The sequence below is a fragment of the Myotis myotis genome, unplaced genomic scaffold, assembly GCF_014108235.1.
Source record: "Myotis myotis isolate mMyoMyo1 unplaced genomic scaffold, mMyoMyo1.p scaffold_m19_p_16, whole genome shotgun sequence".
Taxonomy (NCBI): Eukaryota; Metazoa; Chordata; class Mammalia; order Chiroptera; family Vespertilionidae; genus Myotis; species Myotis myotis.
Window position 1 is genome coordinate 23,201,439 of NW_023416320.1, and position 18,991 is coordinate 23,220,429.

An 18,991-nucleotide genomic window follows, 5' to 3' on the forward strand; every position below is an offset into this window, starting at 1 on the left:
GGAATTCCATATACAACCCACAGCACTTGAGCACCTGATACATCAGCTTACACTTGAAGGTGTGGGCTTCCCTAGGGCAGAGAAATGTGTCCATGAAGGAGAAGGATAGAGCTCCCCAAAAGATAAAGGTGTCAGGAGCAATCCAAATTCAACCAAGAACCTAAATCCCAACTCTGCTCTCAAAGCAGTTTCCTGCTCTCCGCTCTTTCATTCTGTGAATACCTTCACCAACTGTCAGTCACTCAGGCATGAAGCCTCACAGTCAGGATGAGGGAGTCCTTCTTCTTCATCCCCTCTACCTAATCAGCTGTCAAGACCTGTCACTTCTCTAGACTCCTCTTCTGTCTGCCTCTTCCTCTCCATTCTGTTTGCTGTCACCCTCAATCAGACCCTTATTAACTCTTGCTTGGATTATTAAAATGGCCTTCTACCAGGTCTGTCTGCCTCCATCTAACTGCTGTCCAAACCACTCTAATAATTGCTGGATTGTCATAAAGCACAGCTCCAGTTCTGTCACATCCATCCTTGAAAAATTTCAGTGAATCTTCTTTTCCTTCCAAAAATCTGACTTAGCATTCATTCACGCCAGGCCTCTCAGGATTCCTAAGCACCCCTCGAATTGCCTTCTCTGGGTCAAGAATCAACCTGTACCTGGAATTCCTCAACTCCCCATTGAGACACGATGGTCTCAAGGTAGTAGGACTCCTTCATTGCAACTGGCTTCTCATAGAGTGGGCATGCCAATACAGAACACTCCAAAACGCCCACATGGAAGCTACAAAGCTAATTCTGTCTTGGTTCAGAAGTCCCAGAGGGTCACCTGCATGGCATATGACTGACCAAGCAGATTTGAGGAGAGGAGAATGGTAGAAATGGTAAAGTAGATGATCTCATTTCAATTAGCAACCCTGAGGCTAGATTTCAGACTTTAAAAGTTTTGTCGATTTCTGTATGCCTCCAGTCCTAAAGTCCACTCTCCAGGGGTTCCCTTTCCTGGTAACCTAAGCCCCCCAAGTCCTGACTGAGGTATTTAACAGAGACCCTCTTCCTTCCTGGGTCCTAGATTACAATCAGTGTCCCCTCAGGACTGGAAGACTACCACAACTCCTCATGGTTTTTATCCTATGACATTTCCTTGATTTCCTGGTCATTTTCCCTTCTCTCCAAAATCTTGATGTCTTAAGTCATGGCTGCCTTCATGGTGCCAGACCTATTTGTCTCTTTAATACCATAGGATTTCCAAGAGCTCTGTTGTATCTTTGTCTCTCGTGGCATTTTTTTGCCCAACTTCTCAGACCCTCACATTGCACAGCTTATGAATAGGCAAATGCTCTACTAGAAAAGTAGGAAACAGAATATCGTGCTGACATCATTAACTTCCCCTTTCCTCTTAACCCAAGCCCCCCAAGTCTTATCTGCCTTGAAAGCTCTCCCACAACTTCAGATTTTTTGTGCTTTTCTAGTTATTCTTGATTGTATATTTGGCCACTACCAGCTATCCCACCATTGGAAGAAGTGAAGTCCACAGCCTTTGATTTGAATGATGCACCCTGATTCACCTTTCATACCTCTGTACATTGTTTTCCCAATTATCCTATTCTCTTACATTGTTCCATTACCTGAGGATATTTTTCTCGTTGATTTTTTAGAGAGAGTAGAATGGGGGAAGGAGGGAGGGAGAGAGAGAGAGAGAGAGAGATTGACATGAGAGAGACTCATTAATTAGTTTTCTCTCGCATGGGCCTCAAAAGCGGCCAGGGATTGAACCTACAACTGAGGTATGTGCCCTTGACCAGGAATCGATCCCATGACTCTTTGGTCAGTGGGACAAAGCTCTAATGTCCCTTGTCCTTGATGTGAACACTGTCTATGCTTCTTCCAACCTCCCCAGACAAATACCGTACCAGAAGACATCTAGTCCCAAGCCTTAAGTTTAAGCTAGAGCACCTCTGTCAAGGAGGACAAAGGTATAAGCTACTGTCAATTCCTTCACATCCCATTCATGGCAACAGACCACAATGAAACATGTCCCAGACCTATATACTCTGTGTTCTCATAGTCTGATTCATAATTCATTGCATGGTTTTAAGGTTGCTGCTTTGCATACCAACTACCAAAATAGAAAAAAAAAATAATCTCTTTAATAATAATAATAAATTTTTAAAAATACCATCTATACTTACTCCTTCCTCTCTGGAGCACAGTAATTTTTGTTCTAGGTTGCTAAATATATCAACCAATGAACCACCACCCATCTGGTGGTAAGAAGAGGAAAGTAAATGTCAAAAACAGAAGAGGCAAAAGGGCCTCAACTTCCTGCTTCACCTGCTAGTGTACTTTCCTGAGTACTAGGCTTGCCAAGATTGATGTTGGATGCAGCCTCAGAACTCGTGTTTACTAACAGAAAGCACCAGGGCCTCAGATAAGAAAGTCATTGCTTAGTGATACCTCCTGCAGCCAGATCCAGTTAGTGTGCGTGTGTGTGTGTGTGTGTACTAGTAGTTTAGTAGATGAGAAAGAATTTTCTGATGACTTTTTATTAATTTTTGTAGTTTCAGGGCTTTTTTGAGGATAAAACTTTAGTCAACCAATAGTTTTTGAAAGAATGAATGTAAATAAATGAATGTCTAGTGGAGCCATGTTGCCTTATTTAATGGAAACAAACAAAAACAAGATGAGAAATCAGTTGCCTGAAGACCAGCAGGAAAAGGAGAGCCTCCTGTTGGGGCACATGGGAGGGCAGAGAGTGTCATTTGAACCTTCTGCTCTCATTATAGATCCTGCCCTTGACTCCTCATGGCAGAGCAGAAACTAGGACCAGTCAGTATGTTTAAAAATTATTTTGTGAAAGTCAGGGAGCAAAAATAAAGATGTAAGAAGCATGAGATTAGGTGTTCTGATTGGCAAGACACGGTGCTATCTCTGATCTCAGAGGTTCAGTTCATCAACATGTGACCCTCAGGATAAAGTGCTTCTAGCTACTCTGTTTCCATGTTGCAGAGGCATATTTAGCCATCCGACCTAAATGAGCCTAAGCTCTCCAAGTTCTTCCAAATTATTCAGTCAACAAACACTCATTGAGTTCTAACTGGGTTGGTACCACCAAATTACTAGTACACAAAGTAAATAAGGCACTCTCCTTGCCTTCACTTACCTCCCCATCTTGTGCCAGACAGGCACCTAGACAGAAAACTCCAGTATCGCGTGATATGTACTGGGAAAGAAATATGCACGGAAATATGGTTCAATAGGTGAAGGGGACCTAATACCCATTGGGAGAAGTTCAGTCTTAAAGAATCAGTGAAAAATTATTTATTGTAGGTTTAGGAAGGAAAGAGAATAGGATACAGGCAGCAAGAACAGCATGCGTAAATGTGAGAAGGCTGAAAACATCAAACTATGTGCAGGTAACAATGAACAGGTCAAAGTTACTTAAAGAATGAAAAATATTGTTTTTAAAAAAGAGGAAACTTGGAAGGGCACAAGAGGCTTCATAGTTTAGATCATGGGAGACCTGGTGAACCATGTTTGAGCTCAATCATTGAGGCAATGAAAAATTACTGAGCGCTTATAAGTAGCAGACTAAGTAACAGAAATGTCTGGTCATTTTTTAAATATTCAGATGAAATGAATCAGACTCTGAATTTGGATTTAAAAATCTATATAGATTTTAAAGCTCCTTTAGTGGTGCTGGTAGGAAGAAAACTTCAAGAGACATTGGCGAGGACCCTCACTCATGTCTACCCAGGACTCACCCACATGGCTTCTGTTATCTGTCTTTTTTTGTTGTTGTTACATCAAAAATGACCTCACTCCTCAAGTGAGGTTCTAACTTTACAACCGAACATGGCCTGACTCTTAAAGACTACAATAGAATAATCATAACTGAATAAGATAATGCAAATTTTTATGTAAGAGCCATGACCCACCTTGAGCAATGCAGTGGGGTGACTCCCCTAGGTGACCTGTGACCCATGCTAACCACCAAAAGACACTTAGTTTTTAGATGGCCATCTTGGAAGTGGACTTCGGTGTTCATGAAAAATGCCTAAGGTGTCCATCTAAAAACATGAGAACAGTTGTTTTTGTAATTAAAGATTCAGTTATATACTTTGTTGCTTTTAAGTAGATGGAACTTTATTTTTATAGACAACCACAAGTTGATGGGTGAAAAAAAGGGCCTCAAAATAAAGCATTTAGACAATGTTATGCGAAAAATAGCTAAGTCACTAATCATCCGAGAGATACAAATCAAAACAATGAGGTATCATCTCACACCTGTCAGACTGGCTATCATCAACAAATCAACAAACGACAAGTGCTGGAGAGGATGTGGAGAAAAAGGAACACTTGTGCACTGCTGGTGGGAATGCAGACTGGTGCAGCCACTATGGAAGACAGTATGGAGTTTCCTCAAAAAACTGAAAATGGAACTCCCATTTGACCCTGTGATCCCACTTCTAGGAATATATCCCAAGAAACCAGAAACACCAATCAGAAAGGATATATGCACCCATATGTTCATAGCAGCACAATTCACCATAGCTAAGATCTGGAAACAGCCTAAGTGCCCATCAGTAGATGAATGGATTAGAAAACTGTGGTACATCTACACGATGGAATGCTATGCTGCTGTAAAAAAGAAGGAACTCTTACCATTTGCAACGTCATGGATGGAACTGGAGTGCATTATGCTAAGTGAAATAAGCCAGTCAATGAAGGAAAAATACCACATGATCTCACTCATTCATGGATAATAGAGACCATTATAAACTTTTGAACAATAATAGATACAGAGGCAGAGCTGCCTCAAACAGATTGTCAAACTGCAGCAGGAAGGCCGGGGAGGGTTGGGGGGCAGGAGGGAGGGGGGTAAGAGATCAACCAAAGGACTTGTATGCATGCATATAAGCATAACCAATGGACATAAGACACTGGGGGGTAGGGGAGGCCAGGGGATTGTCAAGGGCATGGAAAAAAAAAGGACACATATGTAATACCCTTTGTAATACTTTAAGCAATAAAAAAATAAAGTAAAATAAAATAAAATAAAATGAAAAAGGACAAAAAAAGAAAAAAGAAAAATAGCTGAAAGTGTTAGTTTCTGCCAATATCTAGAAGCTATAAATAAGGACATAGGGAGTGAAAGGAAGAAGCTGGCATAGAATACTTCTGAGATGTGTGTGGCTTAAAAGGATTTCTTTCTCCAAATAAGTTGGAAACAGATATAGATATGATATTCAGCAAAAACCCTGAATGTTCTCTTTCTTACCTAAGGAATGTTCTCTGCCATACCCATTTATTGGAAAAACTAGATCAGATTATATCCATTCATAGTCTAAACCAGAGCAAGGCCAAGGGTTTGGGATTATGAAGAAAAACAAATTGATTAGTCACAGATCATTTTCCACATCTGTCAAAACTACACAGTGTCTACCATTGCATAGCCCTGGCCTCTCTTCCCATCTTCAGGAGCAGTTTTACGTTATCACGGCCACGCAGGCCAAGGTTTCTACTGAGTGGTTTTGCAGCATGATTCATACTTTTTGAAAATGGCAGCTGGGTGCAGGTTAGTGTGTGATCAGGTCACCTAGGAACTTGAGTCCCTCATGCCAGCCCCACACATGGCTGCTGAAGTTTATGTGCAGTTCACATGGCTTCTCCCTGCCCCACTCTCTGACAGGGTAACATTCTGGGGTTGCTAGGGGTTGCCATGATAAAAGCAGCCGTGGATATTCTCCTAAGAAGGGAATGTCTGTTCGTAAGATTTAGTTGAGAGAGAGAGAGAGAGAGAGAGAGAGAGAGTTAGTTAGTTTATGTGTGCAATTTTCAGCTCTCTGCCAGACTTTAAATGGCCACGATATTGTAGTTTATCAGATTTGTACTCATTGTAAGACTTAGGATGAAGATCTCCTGCAACTTTCTACATCCTAACCAGAAATAGAAGTGGTTTTTTTTCCATTCTAAAAGTCTTCAGAGACAGATCTTTCTACTACCTTTTGCATACTTTCTCTGACAAGTACAGTAGAATCAGATATGACCCACAATTCCAGTGTTTTGCACTGAAACTTTTGTATTAGGAGGAAAGAAAATGGAAATCAAAGGAACTATACTATTATTCTCATCATTACTACATGATTTCTTTTTTGCTGGAGCTCCTGCCTTTAGCCAAGCAGTCATCCTGAGCCTTGTCAAATGAAACCAACCAAATCTTTGTGTTACGATGATGTCTTTCATGTAGATCTAGGCTCTCACGTTTCCCTCTGCTACATACTTCTGATGGGGGGTGTCTGAGTTCATGTCCCTTTGTAAGTAATCCCCTTTCCCCTTTTTTCCTGTCAGTTAAATTCCTATTTATTTCTTAAGATGTAACTTCTTCAATGAAGTCTCCCCCAAGACATGCTAAATGCCTACTCTCCAACACTTCTGGCCTTGCTCTATTGTTAGTACAATCTTCACTGCGCTATATTATGCACAAAATGCTAGAGGAAAGATGGTGTGTCCTTCTTAAAACTGCCAACAGGTAACCTAGAATAGGGTCTCAATGACCAGACAGGACACATAACTCCCCTGGAGTCAGGATAGGGGGCGGGATCAGCATCATACAAATGATAGGAAAGAGGGAGAGAGGGGTGGGTTCCCTTAAGGAAAAACAGGCTGCTGTTGGCAGAGAATAGGTACTAGCTGCCAGGGACAGTGATACTTAAAAGGCCTTTATTAAAACTTACTTGATATGGATATCGCCAGAAGGAAGGAGAAAATATTTGCGAGGGAAGCGTCATTGTTGCTTTTTACTTCAACCTAAAGACAAGATACAAGGGACATGTTACCTAGAAAAAGGTTGCAGGTTTGGCTCCTGGTCAGGGCATATACCTAGATTGCAGGATCGATCCCCAGTCAGGGCATGTCCAGAAGGCAACCAATCCATGTTCTCTCTCACATAGATGTTCCCCTCTCTCTCCCTTCCCTTCTCTCTTTTAAAAAATCAATAAGGATATCCTTAGGTGAGGATTAAAAAAATACAAACAAATAAAAAGCAAATTATAAAGGAACAGGTATATATGTATCTCTGGGGAGCAGTTAAAGTAGCCTGGTCCAGGTCTCCCTGCGCATAGCTTAGTCTTTTTTTTTTTTTTTCCTACTCTAAGATGGGATGATCTGATCCTCTCTGATTAAAGACACATTTTAGATTTGTTTTACAAGTAGATTTCGCCAAGAAAACTAGGTTATTTGCAATTCAGTTTGGAACAGAAATTCAAACTTGGCAAATAATTTATTTATTGGCAAGAACATGTTTTCTTTCTTAATATAATTGAAGCCACCAGAAGAGAAACAATAATTGGCACCCAAACCTCATTTTAGTCCTGAAATGCCTCAACTCTATTCCATTAAATGACAATGAAAAACAGGCCATTACTCAAAAAAGTTCAGCTGGAGAATAAAAACTCAACTTTACATAATCTCTGCTGATGGACTGCCCATTTCTGAATGTGCGGATGATTTATTTCCTGGTGATAGGCATTAAAACATGACGTAATTGAAAGCAAGAGGTGCCCATAACACTAGAAAGACCACAGTTTAATTTGGGTCATGATTAGCATCCTAAGCATTAAACTTAGTATGTTTCCTCTTTAACATGTTATGGGAAAGCTTCTTAAAATAAACCACTTTATGCCAAACTGGTTTGGCTCAGTGGATAGAGCGTCGGCCTGTGGACTGAAAGGTTCCAGGTTCGATTCCGGTCAAGGGCATGTACTTTGGTTGCGGGCACCTCCACAGTAGGAGGTGTGCAAGAAGCAGCTGGTCGATGTTTCTCTCTCATTGATGTTTCTAACTCTCTATCCCCTCTCCCTCCCTCTCTGCAAAAAATCAATAAAATATATTTTAAAAAATAAAAATAAAAATAAACCACTTTGGCAAAAGGCTAACTACTAATAATAAGTACGAGTTACATACTTCTTATTACATACCAAGAACTATTTTAAGAACTTTGTATTTATTAACCCATTTAATCCTCAGGAGAATCCTGTGAGATATAGGCTAGTTCTATTTTGAGGAAACTGAGGCATAGGGAGGGCAGGTAATTTTTATAAGGCCACGGAAGTATCAAGAGGCAGAAGCAGGATTCAGACCCCGGTGGCTGTGTTCTGAAGACAAGACTTTAACCAGCACAGTTGGACAACTCATCTGAATGGGGCCGAAAGTAAAACAGAACAAAACAAAACAAACAAACCCTTGAATTCACTGTAGTACCTGAGTTCCCCCACTGTATCATCTAAAGCAGTGGTTCTCAACCTTCCTAATGCCGCAACCCTTTAATACAGTTCCTCATGTTGTGGTGACCACCAATTTCATTGTTACAAATTGAACATAATTAAAGCATAGTGATTAATCACAAAAACAATATGTAATTATATGTGTGTTTTCCGATGGTCTTAGGCGACCTCTGTGAAAGGGTCGTTCGACCCCCAAAGAGGTCGCAACCCACAGGTGAAGAACGGCTGGTCTAAAGTATGAATATTGAGTAGTAGGCAACACAGCCTAATTCCAAACCCCCTATATTTTGAATGTCTGCAAATCAGAGAACCTACACAACATTAAGGGAGGCCAATGTTGAATGACCCAGGGGTCCACAAATAACTTGCCATTTCCTCTGGTCATACCTAGACTTGGTGGAAATGCCCAGACTACAAAGCAACCCCAACTTTTATTTATAAAGCCAGTCTCGTGGTATTTTGCATGCTATTGTGTTCACCGAGACATCTGTGAGGTAGAGTTGGACCAGACTTAAAAGCTGCTTCTCCAAGGAGACTTCTCATTTGTCCTTAGCATGGGGAGTGACCCTATCATCAGTCACATTGTATAGATTTTACAAGTTAACACTGTCCCAGCATCATCCTGTTTGGAACCTGGGACTTTGCAAATTCCTTTCTAAGCCTCCCCTGATGACTTGTCAGACTTACCTCACCCTGACTTCTCCCTCTCTTGCCTGGGAAGAGGGAGAGGGATCTATCTCATCTCTAGTCCTTTGGAGGCACCTAGCACGGTGCTCAGTAGGAGGTAGTTATTCAGAAAATATTGGCCAATAAATATTTTTAAGTCACCATTTTACAGATGGACAAACTGAAATACAGAACATAAAACAAATCAACATCCCTAAATGTAATTTGGCATTTCCTCCCCTGAAAATAGGTGACATTAGTGTCTTTTCTCTAATAATGTCCAAAGAAAAGGGTAGAAGAGACCAGGAGCACATGCTACTGGTAAGGAAGGAGGAAAGTGGAGAATGAAGAGGTTCCTTCCTGCCACAGAACGGCACTACCGTGGTCCCGAGCCATGAGCTGCATTCACATCTAGAGCCACTATCTGTTCTTTGAGAAAAGCCAGTCTAATAAACGCATCGCCAGCCAGTAATTCATGAGCTCTAGGCAGTAGTTGGAACCAAAGGGGGTAATGGCCACAGCTGTCAGGCTCCAGATGCTCGGGGCCTAGGCCTGCCACGCTGTCCCAGGGTCCGTGTGGAGGAACGCGGTGAACTGGGCACATCACCACGCTCGCCTGGCCTGCTGCCAACAGCACCAGCTGCAGCTGGCCCAGAGGCTGGCTGTGCTGGTGGCACCGTGCCCACGAGGCTGCAAGGCTGTGAGGGGTGGACCTCCAGCCAGCACACGTGGTCCAACCTCAGCTGCCTGTCTGCCCCAGAACCTACACGTGAGCTCCGTGGAGCTCACTGAATCCTCCTGAAGACGGACACCTGCCTGTGGTCAACAGAAAAGGGGGAATGAAAACCACGCAGATGGAAAGTCATGTCGTTTATTAATAATTTCTTTTCTTCTTCCATAAATCGGAAGGAAAAAGTCTTTGGTGACACTATAAAACAATCCATCTTGGATGGCAAAACCCAGACAGAAAGCGACACAGGTCTGTGAAGTAAATCAACATCAGTGGCTTTGCATTTTCTCACAGACTCACTCTCACACTTCCGGGGTTAACTGGACCACATCATTCATAGTCTAACAAATGGGGGAAATACTTCAGAAAAGACCTGCGCTGACACTACAAAAACATGGCCAACATATTAGAAAACTTTTCCAAATGTACATCGTATTTAAAAATAAGGTATACTTTTTTTTTGCTTGACAATTTGCCACTTAAAATAGTTCCACTTTTTGCTTTCTTCTACCTCTCAACATTGTCATATACATATTTTTCTTTCAAAATAAATATGCAAGGTTCATTTCATGGTAACCAGGTCATTTGCATGGCCCTGATTTTAGTAATAATTACAACCAAAAGGAGAAGAACAGAGAACTACTGCAGAAATGAATTGGCCTTTGAGGCCTAAAAGGCAAATCATTACAAAAATCGAGGGACTGGAAGGCTGGCTTGCCTTGCTTTCAAAAAAGGGTGAGACCATGCTCATCTGCGGGTGCAGCTGTTTCTGTGGTCCCCCCTTATCTCTCGTTCCAGGCGATAATAATACAGCCTTCCTCTCCTATTTAGTTGGGCAGCGAAAATCCCAAAATTGGGTAACTCCCCAGACTCCTGATATGGCACATGTTGAAACCCTAGATAAGTGACAACTACAGACAATCCCTGCTAAGTAAAAACCATGGCAATAAAATCCTTCGATTTTTGGAAAGGACAAAAAGGGGAGATGGTTTCCGGGAGTCATCTTATTATTGAGATTATGTTGCCAAAAAAAAAAAATACTGAATTAATGGGAGGGACTATGTTCTTAGGATTCTCGATCCCATTTTTTTAAAGTGTACTTGGAGTCAAGAAATAAGCTAATCTCTTCCATGCTAAAGCTCCAAGACTAAGGGGTCAATTCTAGCACAGTAGGTTATGAATACTTACTCAATGAGAACTCAAGTCAAAACAACTTTGTCCCCACCAAGCATGCCCGAGAATATGAGGCCAGCAGTGACAAGAGCTTTCTGGTTAAATCTGGCCAAGAAGGACAAAGCCATCTGAAAGGTCCTTGTCCATAGTTGCTGCAGAGGGAAGCTGGTAAATGAATTCAGTAACCTAGGTCCTGATGTACCACTACGGTTTGAATGACTTAACTATTCGAAGGCAGGGATGTTTTTATTTGAGAGTTCATAGCAATAACTGGTACTTTAAAAAAAAGACCTGAGGGAATAGAAGACACTTTCAGGTCTGAGAAGTTTGCCTCGGCTTTTGAATCCATAATTCAGCTTGTTCAGCAAGAATCCTATTCAGAGTCTCACCTGGTGAGGCTCCCTGCCTGCTTCCCATGTCAGCCCTTTAAACAGGTTTGGTTAAAAATTCATTAGTTCTTAAATCAAGAGCTTTTTAAATTTTATTTTATTTTTTAATGTTTTCTAATTTATTTCAGAGAGGAAGGGAGATGGAGAGAGAGAGAGAGAAACATCAATGATGTGAATCATTGATCGGCTGCCTCCTGCACACCCCCTACTGGGAATTGAGCCTGCAACATAGGCATGTGCCCTGACCAGGAATTGAACCTTGACCTCCTGATTCATAGATTGACACTCAACCACTGAGCCACACCAACCGAGCAAGAGCTGCTTTTGAAAAAAAAAAACACCAAAAACAGTATATAGGTCTCTCCACATTCATCCATCTTACCTCTGATTAAATGAAAGGTTAGTAACCTTTAAGAAAGGCCAGGTATTGCAGAACCTACTGCACAAGAAAAACAAAAATCCCTTTTATAGGGAAATCTGAAGGAAGCAACTAAGATTGATCCTTCTTTGAGCACCTTCTGTAACAAGAGGAAATTCAAGTGTAATGCACATAAGATTCCAGGTACGAGAGACTTCGTTTTCTCCTGAAGCATCTAATTGGAAAGTGTGCTGATGTGTCCAGGCAGGACCACCTATGTTATCATGTGACTGCAATGATGACTTCATGAATTTTTCTGCACAGTCTCAATGTTGGGTCATTTTGTTGTTTTCAATGAAGGTGATATATTTATAGCATATTAAATATAATGCAAGCTTGATTCAGTATTTATAAGACTTTTCATATATATAAATATATAAGCCAGCTTACAAAAATATTTTTTAAGATCATGTGTCCTAATGTGGAACTGGAAAAAGTTGTTGTATGGAAATCCTATGTGGTCCAGTCCTCACTGGAGTTCCTGCATGTAACTCATTACATGGTTGGCACTGCACTCTCTGCTCTTGGCTTCTTACCAATTCGTGTGGGCCCACTTAGGGACCTCTGGCTATCATTGGAGTTGGCTAAGAGAGAACTGCTGACATCCTACAGAGATGCTGTGATTTGTCAACTTGCCACACGGAAATATAGCTCTTTCCTTAGTGAATTAAAATTATATCTTATTGTTGGGTCTCACTGATTGGCTAAGCATTGTTCAATTCCCAGCTGTATGTGCCAAGTAGGAAAAGAACATACTAGCTAGTACCTCAAATAGATTTTCTCAGACAATGATGTAAAATACTACCATGGAGAAGTGTCAGATCCTGTTCTCATTTATAATTATCTCCCCCCCACACACACACACAACATATATTATGTGTGGAGAATATGCCCTGTGAGCTCTGTGACAGGTAAATCTGGCAAAGCAGTTCTCTGAATCCAGTCATGTGACTGGCTAGTATAATTAGGGTTCTTGCTTTGTAAGCCAAGATGACAACATGAGTTTCAAGTTGGCTTGGGGTGTCTTTGAACAAAAAACTGCATTCATTTTTGCAAAGGAGAAAGATACTAGAATAATTTGGCAGTCTAAAGAAGTTAATTTCAATGCAAATTTGCAAAGGCCCGCTGTATAAGGATTAATTGCTACCCCTTCACATCACTGAGAGCTGCAGCTTGAATGGCATGAAACCCATTAGACTGGGCATGTGATAGAAAGAAAGAAGGGGCAAGGACTATGGACCTAAGAACTATTGTTCAACAAATAAGAGATAATCACATATACTTAGAAGGAAAGGTCACATGATTGAGAGTGGCTAAGGCTGGGTCAGATTGAATGAGAGTGATTTGGGGAGCTGTTCTGAGTCATGAGGCTACAGAGAAAGCCCCCTTTATTGAACTTCATTACCTGAATACCACTCACAACAGCATCTGGACGTGTGGGCTCTGGTCTCCACTCTGTCGCTAGGGAGCATGTTGAGTCATCTCTCTGGACCTCTGCAAACACCTAGTTTCCCTCGTATATAGCACCTTCCTTCCCTGCATTCTCACTGCAAGGTCTTCTTTCTCGTCCAACTGTCTACAAAGCAAGGATGAGTTATAGTCTCCTGGATTTATGGTTTCCACTGGCCGAAGCCAGGCACTTGAAGTTATTTCAACAGAATTCTGTGATGGAATTTTCTTCTAAACAACATTGGAAGTAAATTTATGAGATTGAGGAGCATTTAGGGGGGGAAACTAAAGTGCTTGTTTATTCAGCATAAGAGATGGTAGGAACAATAATGTCTTTCTCTTCTCTAATCTCTCTTGCCTCTTCCAAGTAGAAGAAAGCATTTAGTATTAGAAGATTCCTCTCCATCATTTACAATGGAGTTAAGCAATATACATTTTTAGCTTATTATTTGCAGTTTTACAATAATCAGAAGCTCAAAGCAGCATCTGCAGAGATAGAAACTGTCTTTTTAACCAGAAGCACAACTGAACAACTCCAGATTTAAAAATGAAAATGAAGTAAGACAGCATTCACATTTGTTTCTGATTATTTCGGGTGCCAGATTCTTGCTCAAAACAAGAATGTTTTGACCAAAAATGGTCTCCAGGTCCCAATAGTGAGGTTACTTCTCAACAATCCTCATGTTCAATGGTGAGAATTGATACCTTCTTCCTTCTTTCTCAATAGAGAAGCTCTGATACTTGAGGTTTTCACAAGCATGGAAGAGCCTGTCTTGTAAATAACCTCTCCATATACTCATTCTCAATATACTTCCTTTGCCTTTAACCAAAGCTTTTCCCAGCTGTAAGCAGAGGCAGGTCCATGGGTGAATGCATCATCTAGCCCCCAACTCTGAAAAGAATTGGGTTACTCCCATCCCACTAGCATGCTTGCTGGTGATTGTTTGGATAGTTCCTTGAGCAAACTGAACATCTGTTCATTATAATGGTGTTTTCGAGGTTCTAGCTCCCCCCAACCCCCAATGAAGAAGATGATCATACTTACAGATCTCAAAGTTTTCAGTTAGAACTGTCTACCTGAAGTCATAATATTTTCTCTCTTGCAGAGACATTTTAGAGAATAAAGTTCAAGTGGATCTGCAAATTCAAAGTGGAGAACAATTTGCACTGGCAGAGTTGAATAATGAACTTGTCTTAACTTATGCTCAATTATTTCTTGACGCTGGACAGAGGGACTTATTGTGTGGCCCATGAAGTCTGAGCTTTTGCAACTGCGGGAAACCCCGCATGACCAGTGGCAATGGTGTTGTGGGAAGAGGAGCAGCAGCTTTGAAATAGTCACAACCAACACAATTTTGATTAAAGAAAGAACTCTGGTTTTTAATAGTTTTGATCATTAAAAAAGTTTAAACCTGCATAGCAATCATTTCAAAAATAATTATTTAATGTTCCATAATTAAACTGTACACAACCTAGTCTTGGGACATGGCAGCCAGTGAGGTGAGTTTGGAGCAGTCCCGTGCAGTCCCAGGAGCCAGGAGTCGAGTTCTCATTGGCCTTTTTTGTTTGTTTTTGTGTCATTCTGTTCATGTAAGTTTATTTGGCTACTTGGCACAATCTGGCCCCGCGGCTGAGCGGATCTGCACTGGGAAGAGAGAGCAGCTTGACCCCAGTCCCTTCTCGCTTCCCCTCCCCCACTTGGCTGGATTCCTCAAAGTCGCTCAATGTCTCGGTATTTCTTCCTCAGAATAGAGACCTGGTCTTTAAAGAGGACGGGGTCGAGCCTCATCTGAGAGTGGATCAGCGGCATGTAGCCAAACCAGCTGGCAAACGTATTCATGCAGCTCTGTCGCTGGGCAAAGTGGTCAGGGTCAGCCCAGCGGGAAGCCCGAGAAGTCTGGGGAAAAGAGAACAACAAGGAAGAAGATTGTGAGTGAAGGGCAAGGTGAGATGGAGACAATGCAGAAAACCAAGTCAGGCCTGACCCCAAACCTCCCCATCCTTGTGCTTGATGAAAATTCAAGCACTGATCCTGGTTTTCCTAAGATATGCTACTTTCCTCAATGCTAAATACACACATGCAAACAATGGCCCACATGGAATGACTAATTCTCTGCTCAGTAAAATGACTTACCAGTTGAACCTCCACTACTATGGTAACTAAATATAAACTTCTCTTTGCACTTGGGATCAAATATTATGACTAACAATGTGTTTGTGGTTTCAAATATAGTTTTCTAAAACTTTGTGCACTTGGTTGAGGATGGATACCATCTCTTTAGCTCTCTGTGTTGCTCCTGAGGTTGGTTAAATATTTTTTAGACCTTGAATCACTGACACTGACTTAAAAGAAAGCCTCAAATGACCTGACTGCTGAAATTTAAATAGATGGACTAAACATAATGTCTCTAAAACCACATTTTTATGAAACAAGGAAAAGGTGGGCTGCCCAACCTTTATGGGAGCAGAACACAAACTCATTTATGTCATTAGGCAACTGTTTAATGACGTATATGTGTGTATGCTTGTGATCCTTGTGCTCGAATCCTCGTGCATTGTTAGAAATACTGTCATAGGAATAGGAAGGTACATCTGACTGTGAAAATCACCCAGAGTCACTTTAAAACAAGTGTCAACATGCTTGAAGGTAAATACAAATGTCAAGTTACCTCTGAACAGCAGAAAAACAAAATATGATTTAAGTGTTTTCATGAAGTTCATATGAGTTTCACAACAACCTGGTCAAGTTATCTACCTCGTACTCACATCCCCACTGTATAGGCAAGGAAGTAGGCTCAGGGAAGTTAAAATTATTTGTTCAAGCTAGAAAGGGACAGAACTTGGATTCCATTCTTGAACACTTATACTAGGAGAACTCTGCTTGGTAAATCAAATTAACCTCAGCAGTTGAGTTCAGAACAGAGGAGACAGTCCCAAAGACATGTCACTGTTCCTAAGTTGGTATGAGCTTTTGGATTGGTCCACTCATTCCCAAAGGGCAAGACAACCAAGGGCAAGTGCTCACATATGCAAATAGAAATACTGTCAAGAGCGTAAGCTCATTCTTATTCTCTCTTAAAAATAATTTTTTAAAAGTCCATTGGATCACTCAGGTAACTTTTTTGTCTCTAGATTTTATTTTGAGTCAACCAACATATTAGAGAAGGTATCTTTGTAGTGTAATAAAAGTACAATCTTCAAGTATGATATTCATTGAATTCACTAGTCATACAAACATTCAATAAACAAACGTGTTTGATGGGAAGAATGGAGCAAATGCAGTACATGTTTAACTAGACACATCTAGTGAGACCTAAGGCTAAATTTAGATTTGTCCTCAAAAGATGTGCAAAATTATTAGAAATAATGGTTTGGTAGAATTAGGCAAATCTATGAAAAGAGCATTAAACCAACCCCTAAGAATTCATGTGTCATTAGAATTCCACCCCTAATCAGCATATAACCTCAGGGAAGTTCATAGAACTCGCTGAGCAAGCAATATTATAGGTTGTATCCTTAAATGAGATAATATATATGAAAATACCTGGGCACACAGAAAACACTCAATACATCTTGCTTGAATATGAATAGCCTTTCAGCCTTAAAGATTAAACATTCTTGCAAATCCTCTTGCATGTTCTTTTAGTAGTGAGAGGGAAATAGAATTTTCCACTAGACTTTTTTGCTTACTCAGGATAGCAGCTGTGTCATAACCAGTACCTAGAACAGTACCTGACATAAACCATACATGTTCAGTAACTACTGAATGACTGCTTTTTGTAAACTTAGAACCCTATCAATTTGCTGCTCTTACTAAATTTAGTGAGTGAAAAACGATCAATTGTGAGGCCTGGCTAAATTTTCCTTTACAAAAGCTAGATTTGTAAATGATTTTCAATAACTGTTAGAACAAGGTAAATGGAACACCCGAAACAATGAAACTGACATAACCATGTTAAAAATATGTTTTTTTATGGCTGACTCAAATCCTGTTGTATGATAATCTATGATTTAACTTGAGTAGATCTGAATGGTCTTATTAAGGTTTCTGACTTCTTACTTATGGTACTGAGCTCTGTGCAGGATGAATAAGGGGTAGTTGAGTCAATATATGCAGATCATCCTGACAGGGGACCCTGCTGGGGTGGGGGAGGACGGGGGACAGGGGCCGGGGGACGGGTGGGGGTGGGTAGTGGAAGTACAAGCAGCAGAAATAACAGAGTCTGGGATTCAACTTCCAGTTCTGACTTTCATACACTGGACAACTTGTAGCAATATACTTCAATTCCTCTGGGTCCTAGTTTCCTTACTTATAAAAAGAGAAAATTAGATTATATTTCCTGGTGAGTGTCTTTAGTACTAAACTTTTATGACTCAATGCAATATTTTACTTTTATAAAATCTTTCATATATGTTTTCTCAACTCTGTGAGGCAGATTTCCCCATTTCCATGTTAAAGATCAGCCAAATGAGTTTCAGAAGGCAATTGACTCGCCTGCAGCTTATAAATGCTGGTTCTATAAGTGAGAGGCCTGGTCTGCCATCATGATGCTCACCCAACTCAATAACCACCAGAAGGCTGTGTTGAGAGTTATTATTAGTTATTTGTTAAATAAAGCACTGATGATAAACTTACAAAAAGTCTCTGTAGGTCTTTAACTCTGGAGAAGGTGTATCTTTTTGATGCTACCATGTAGGTCATATACATAATCTTGACATAAAGATACCCTGGACTTATGCCTTCCAAATTATCCATGTGCCAACCATAAACTCAGATACTTTAGATGTGGGTTTTCATTTTGTTTTTCTGATGTCCCCTCATTATGCTTCGTAGAAGAATAGTGACTCCTCACTACCTTCAGGTTAACCACCAGCAAGCAAAACAAGGAAGGAGAGTCCTCTTACCTGACCCATCATTGTCTCCTTATACTGCTTCTTCTGGGTCACTTTGATTGGAGGCAATTTTGTCACAGCAGACACCAGGAAATTCATGAGAATGTCCTCACAGTTGGCCAGCTGGTCCACCATGTTCTTCAGGCTGGCTGGCAGATAATGGGTGTACAGGTAGTGATAATATCTGTAAAGACCAAAGACATTTCCTAAGGGGCGATCATTATATATGGTGGTCTTCTTTGACAGAAAACATATACCCATTCTTTGGATCCCTACACATATCATGGATGATGATGATAACTATGACTTATGGTACTTACTATACAGGGTGGGGCAAAAGTAAATTTATAATTATTGGTATGAAAAATAATACAATAATTTATAAATAATACAAGAATAAACTCTATGTTTTGTGTACTCCCAACTGTAAATCTACTTTTGCCCCACCCTGTATACCCAATAACATTCTAAAGTACTTTACAACAAATGCCACATCTAATCCTTATAAGGAACCTATGATGTAAGTACTATTATTATCCCTATATACAGATAAAGAGACAAGGTAAAGAGATACATGCAGATATAGCTTGCCCAGCCTAACTTCCTAACTTTATTATCAGGCTGGTTGATAAGAAACAGAATACTTAGATGGCAAGAAAACTTACATGTAATCTATATATTATTATAAGCTGCTTTATAATTTTTATTGGTTTAATCAGAACTGCATTTAAGATTATCCCATAACTCCAAATCCAACAATATACTATTCTATTTTTGTGGCCTATAAACCATATATTTCAACAGTTAGAGAGCAAAACCATAATTAATCTGGTGGTGAATCATTGTGCAGAACCCATATTAATTTGAATTATTTTCAAGCTACTATTTTTTGGAGGGGTATATATATATATATATATATATATATATATATATATATATATTCTTTTTTAATCATTTGAATGAATCAGATTCACTAAGTGGCAGTGCAAGAAGAAAG

General features: G+C 40.4%; 1 protein-coding gene across 3 annotated transcripts in view; it reads right to left on the reverse strand.

Moving 5' to 3' along the window:
* Positions 1 to 14,454: 14,454 nt before the first annotated feature.
* Positions 14,455 to 18,991, reverse strand: part of EXT1 (exostosin glycosyltransferase 1) — a 263,546-nt gene continuing 259,009 nt past the window's right edge. For 2 of the 3 annotated variants that reach the window (XM_036338121.1, XM_036338120.1), the window contains 2 exons: positions 18,007 to 18,178; positions 14,455 to 14,998 (listed from right to left, as the gene is read on the reverse strand). In XM_036338121.1, the coding sequence (XP_036194014.1) occupies positions 14,813 to 14,998; positions 18,007 to 18,178 (358 nt within the window). In that variant the 3' untranslated portion in view covers positions 14,455 to 14,812. The remainder of the gene's footprint in view (positions 14,999 to 18,006; positions 18,179 to 18,991) is intronic. The other variant, XR_004972469.1, reaches the window with a different exon arrangement.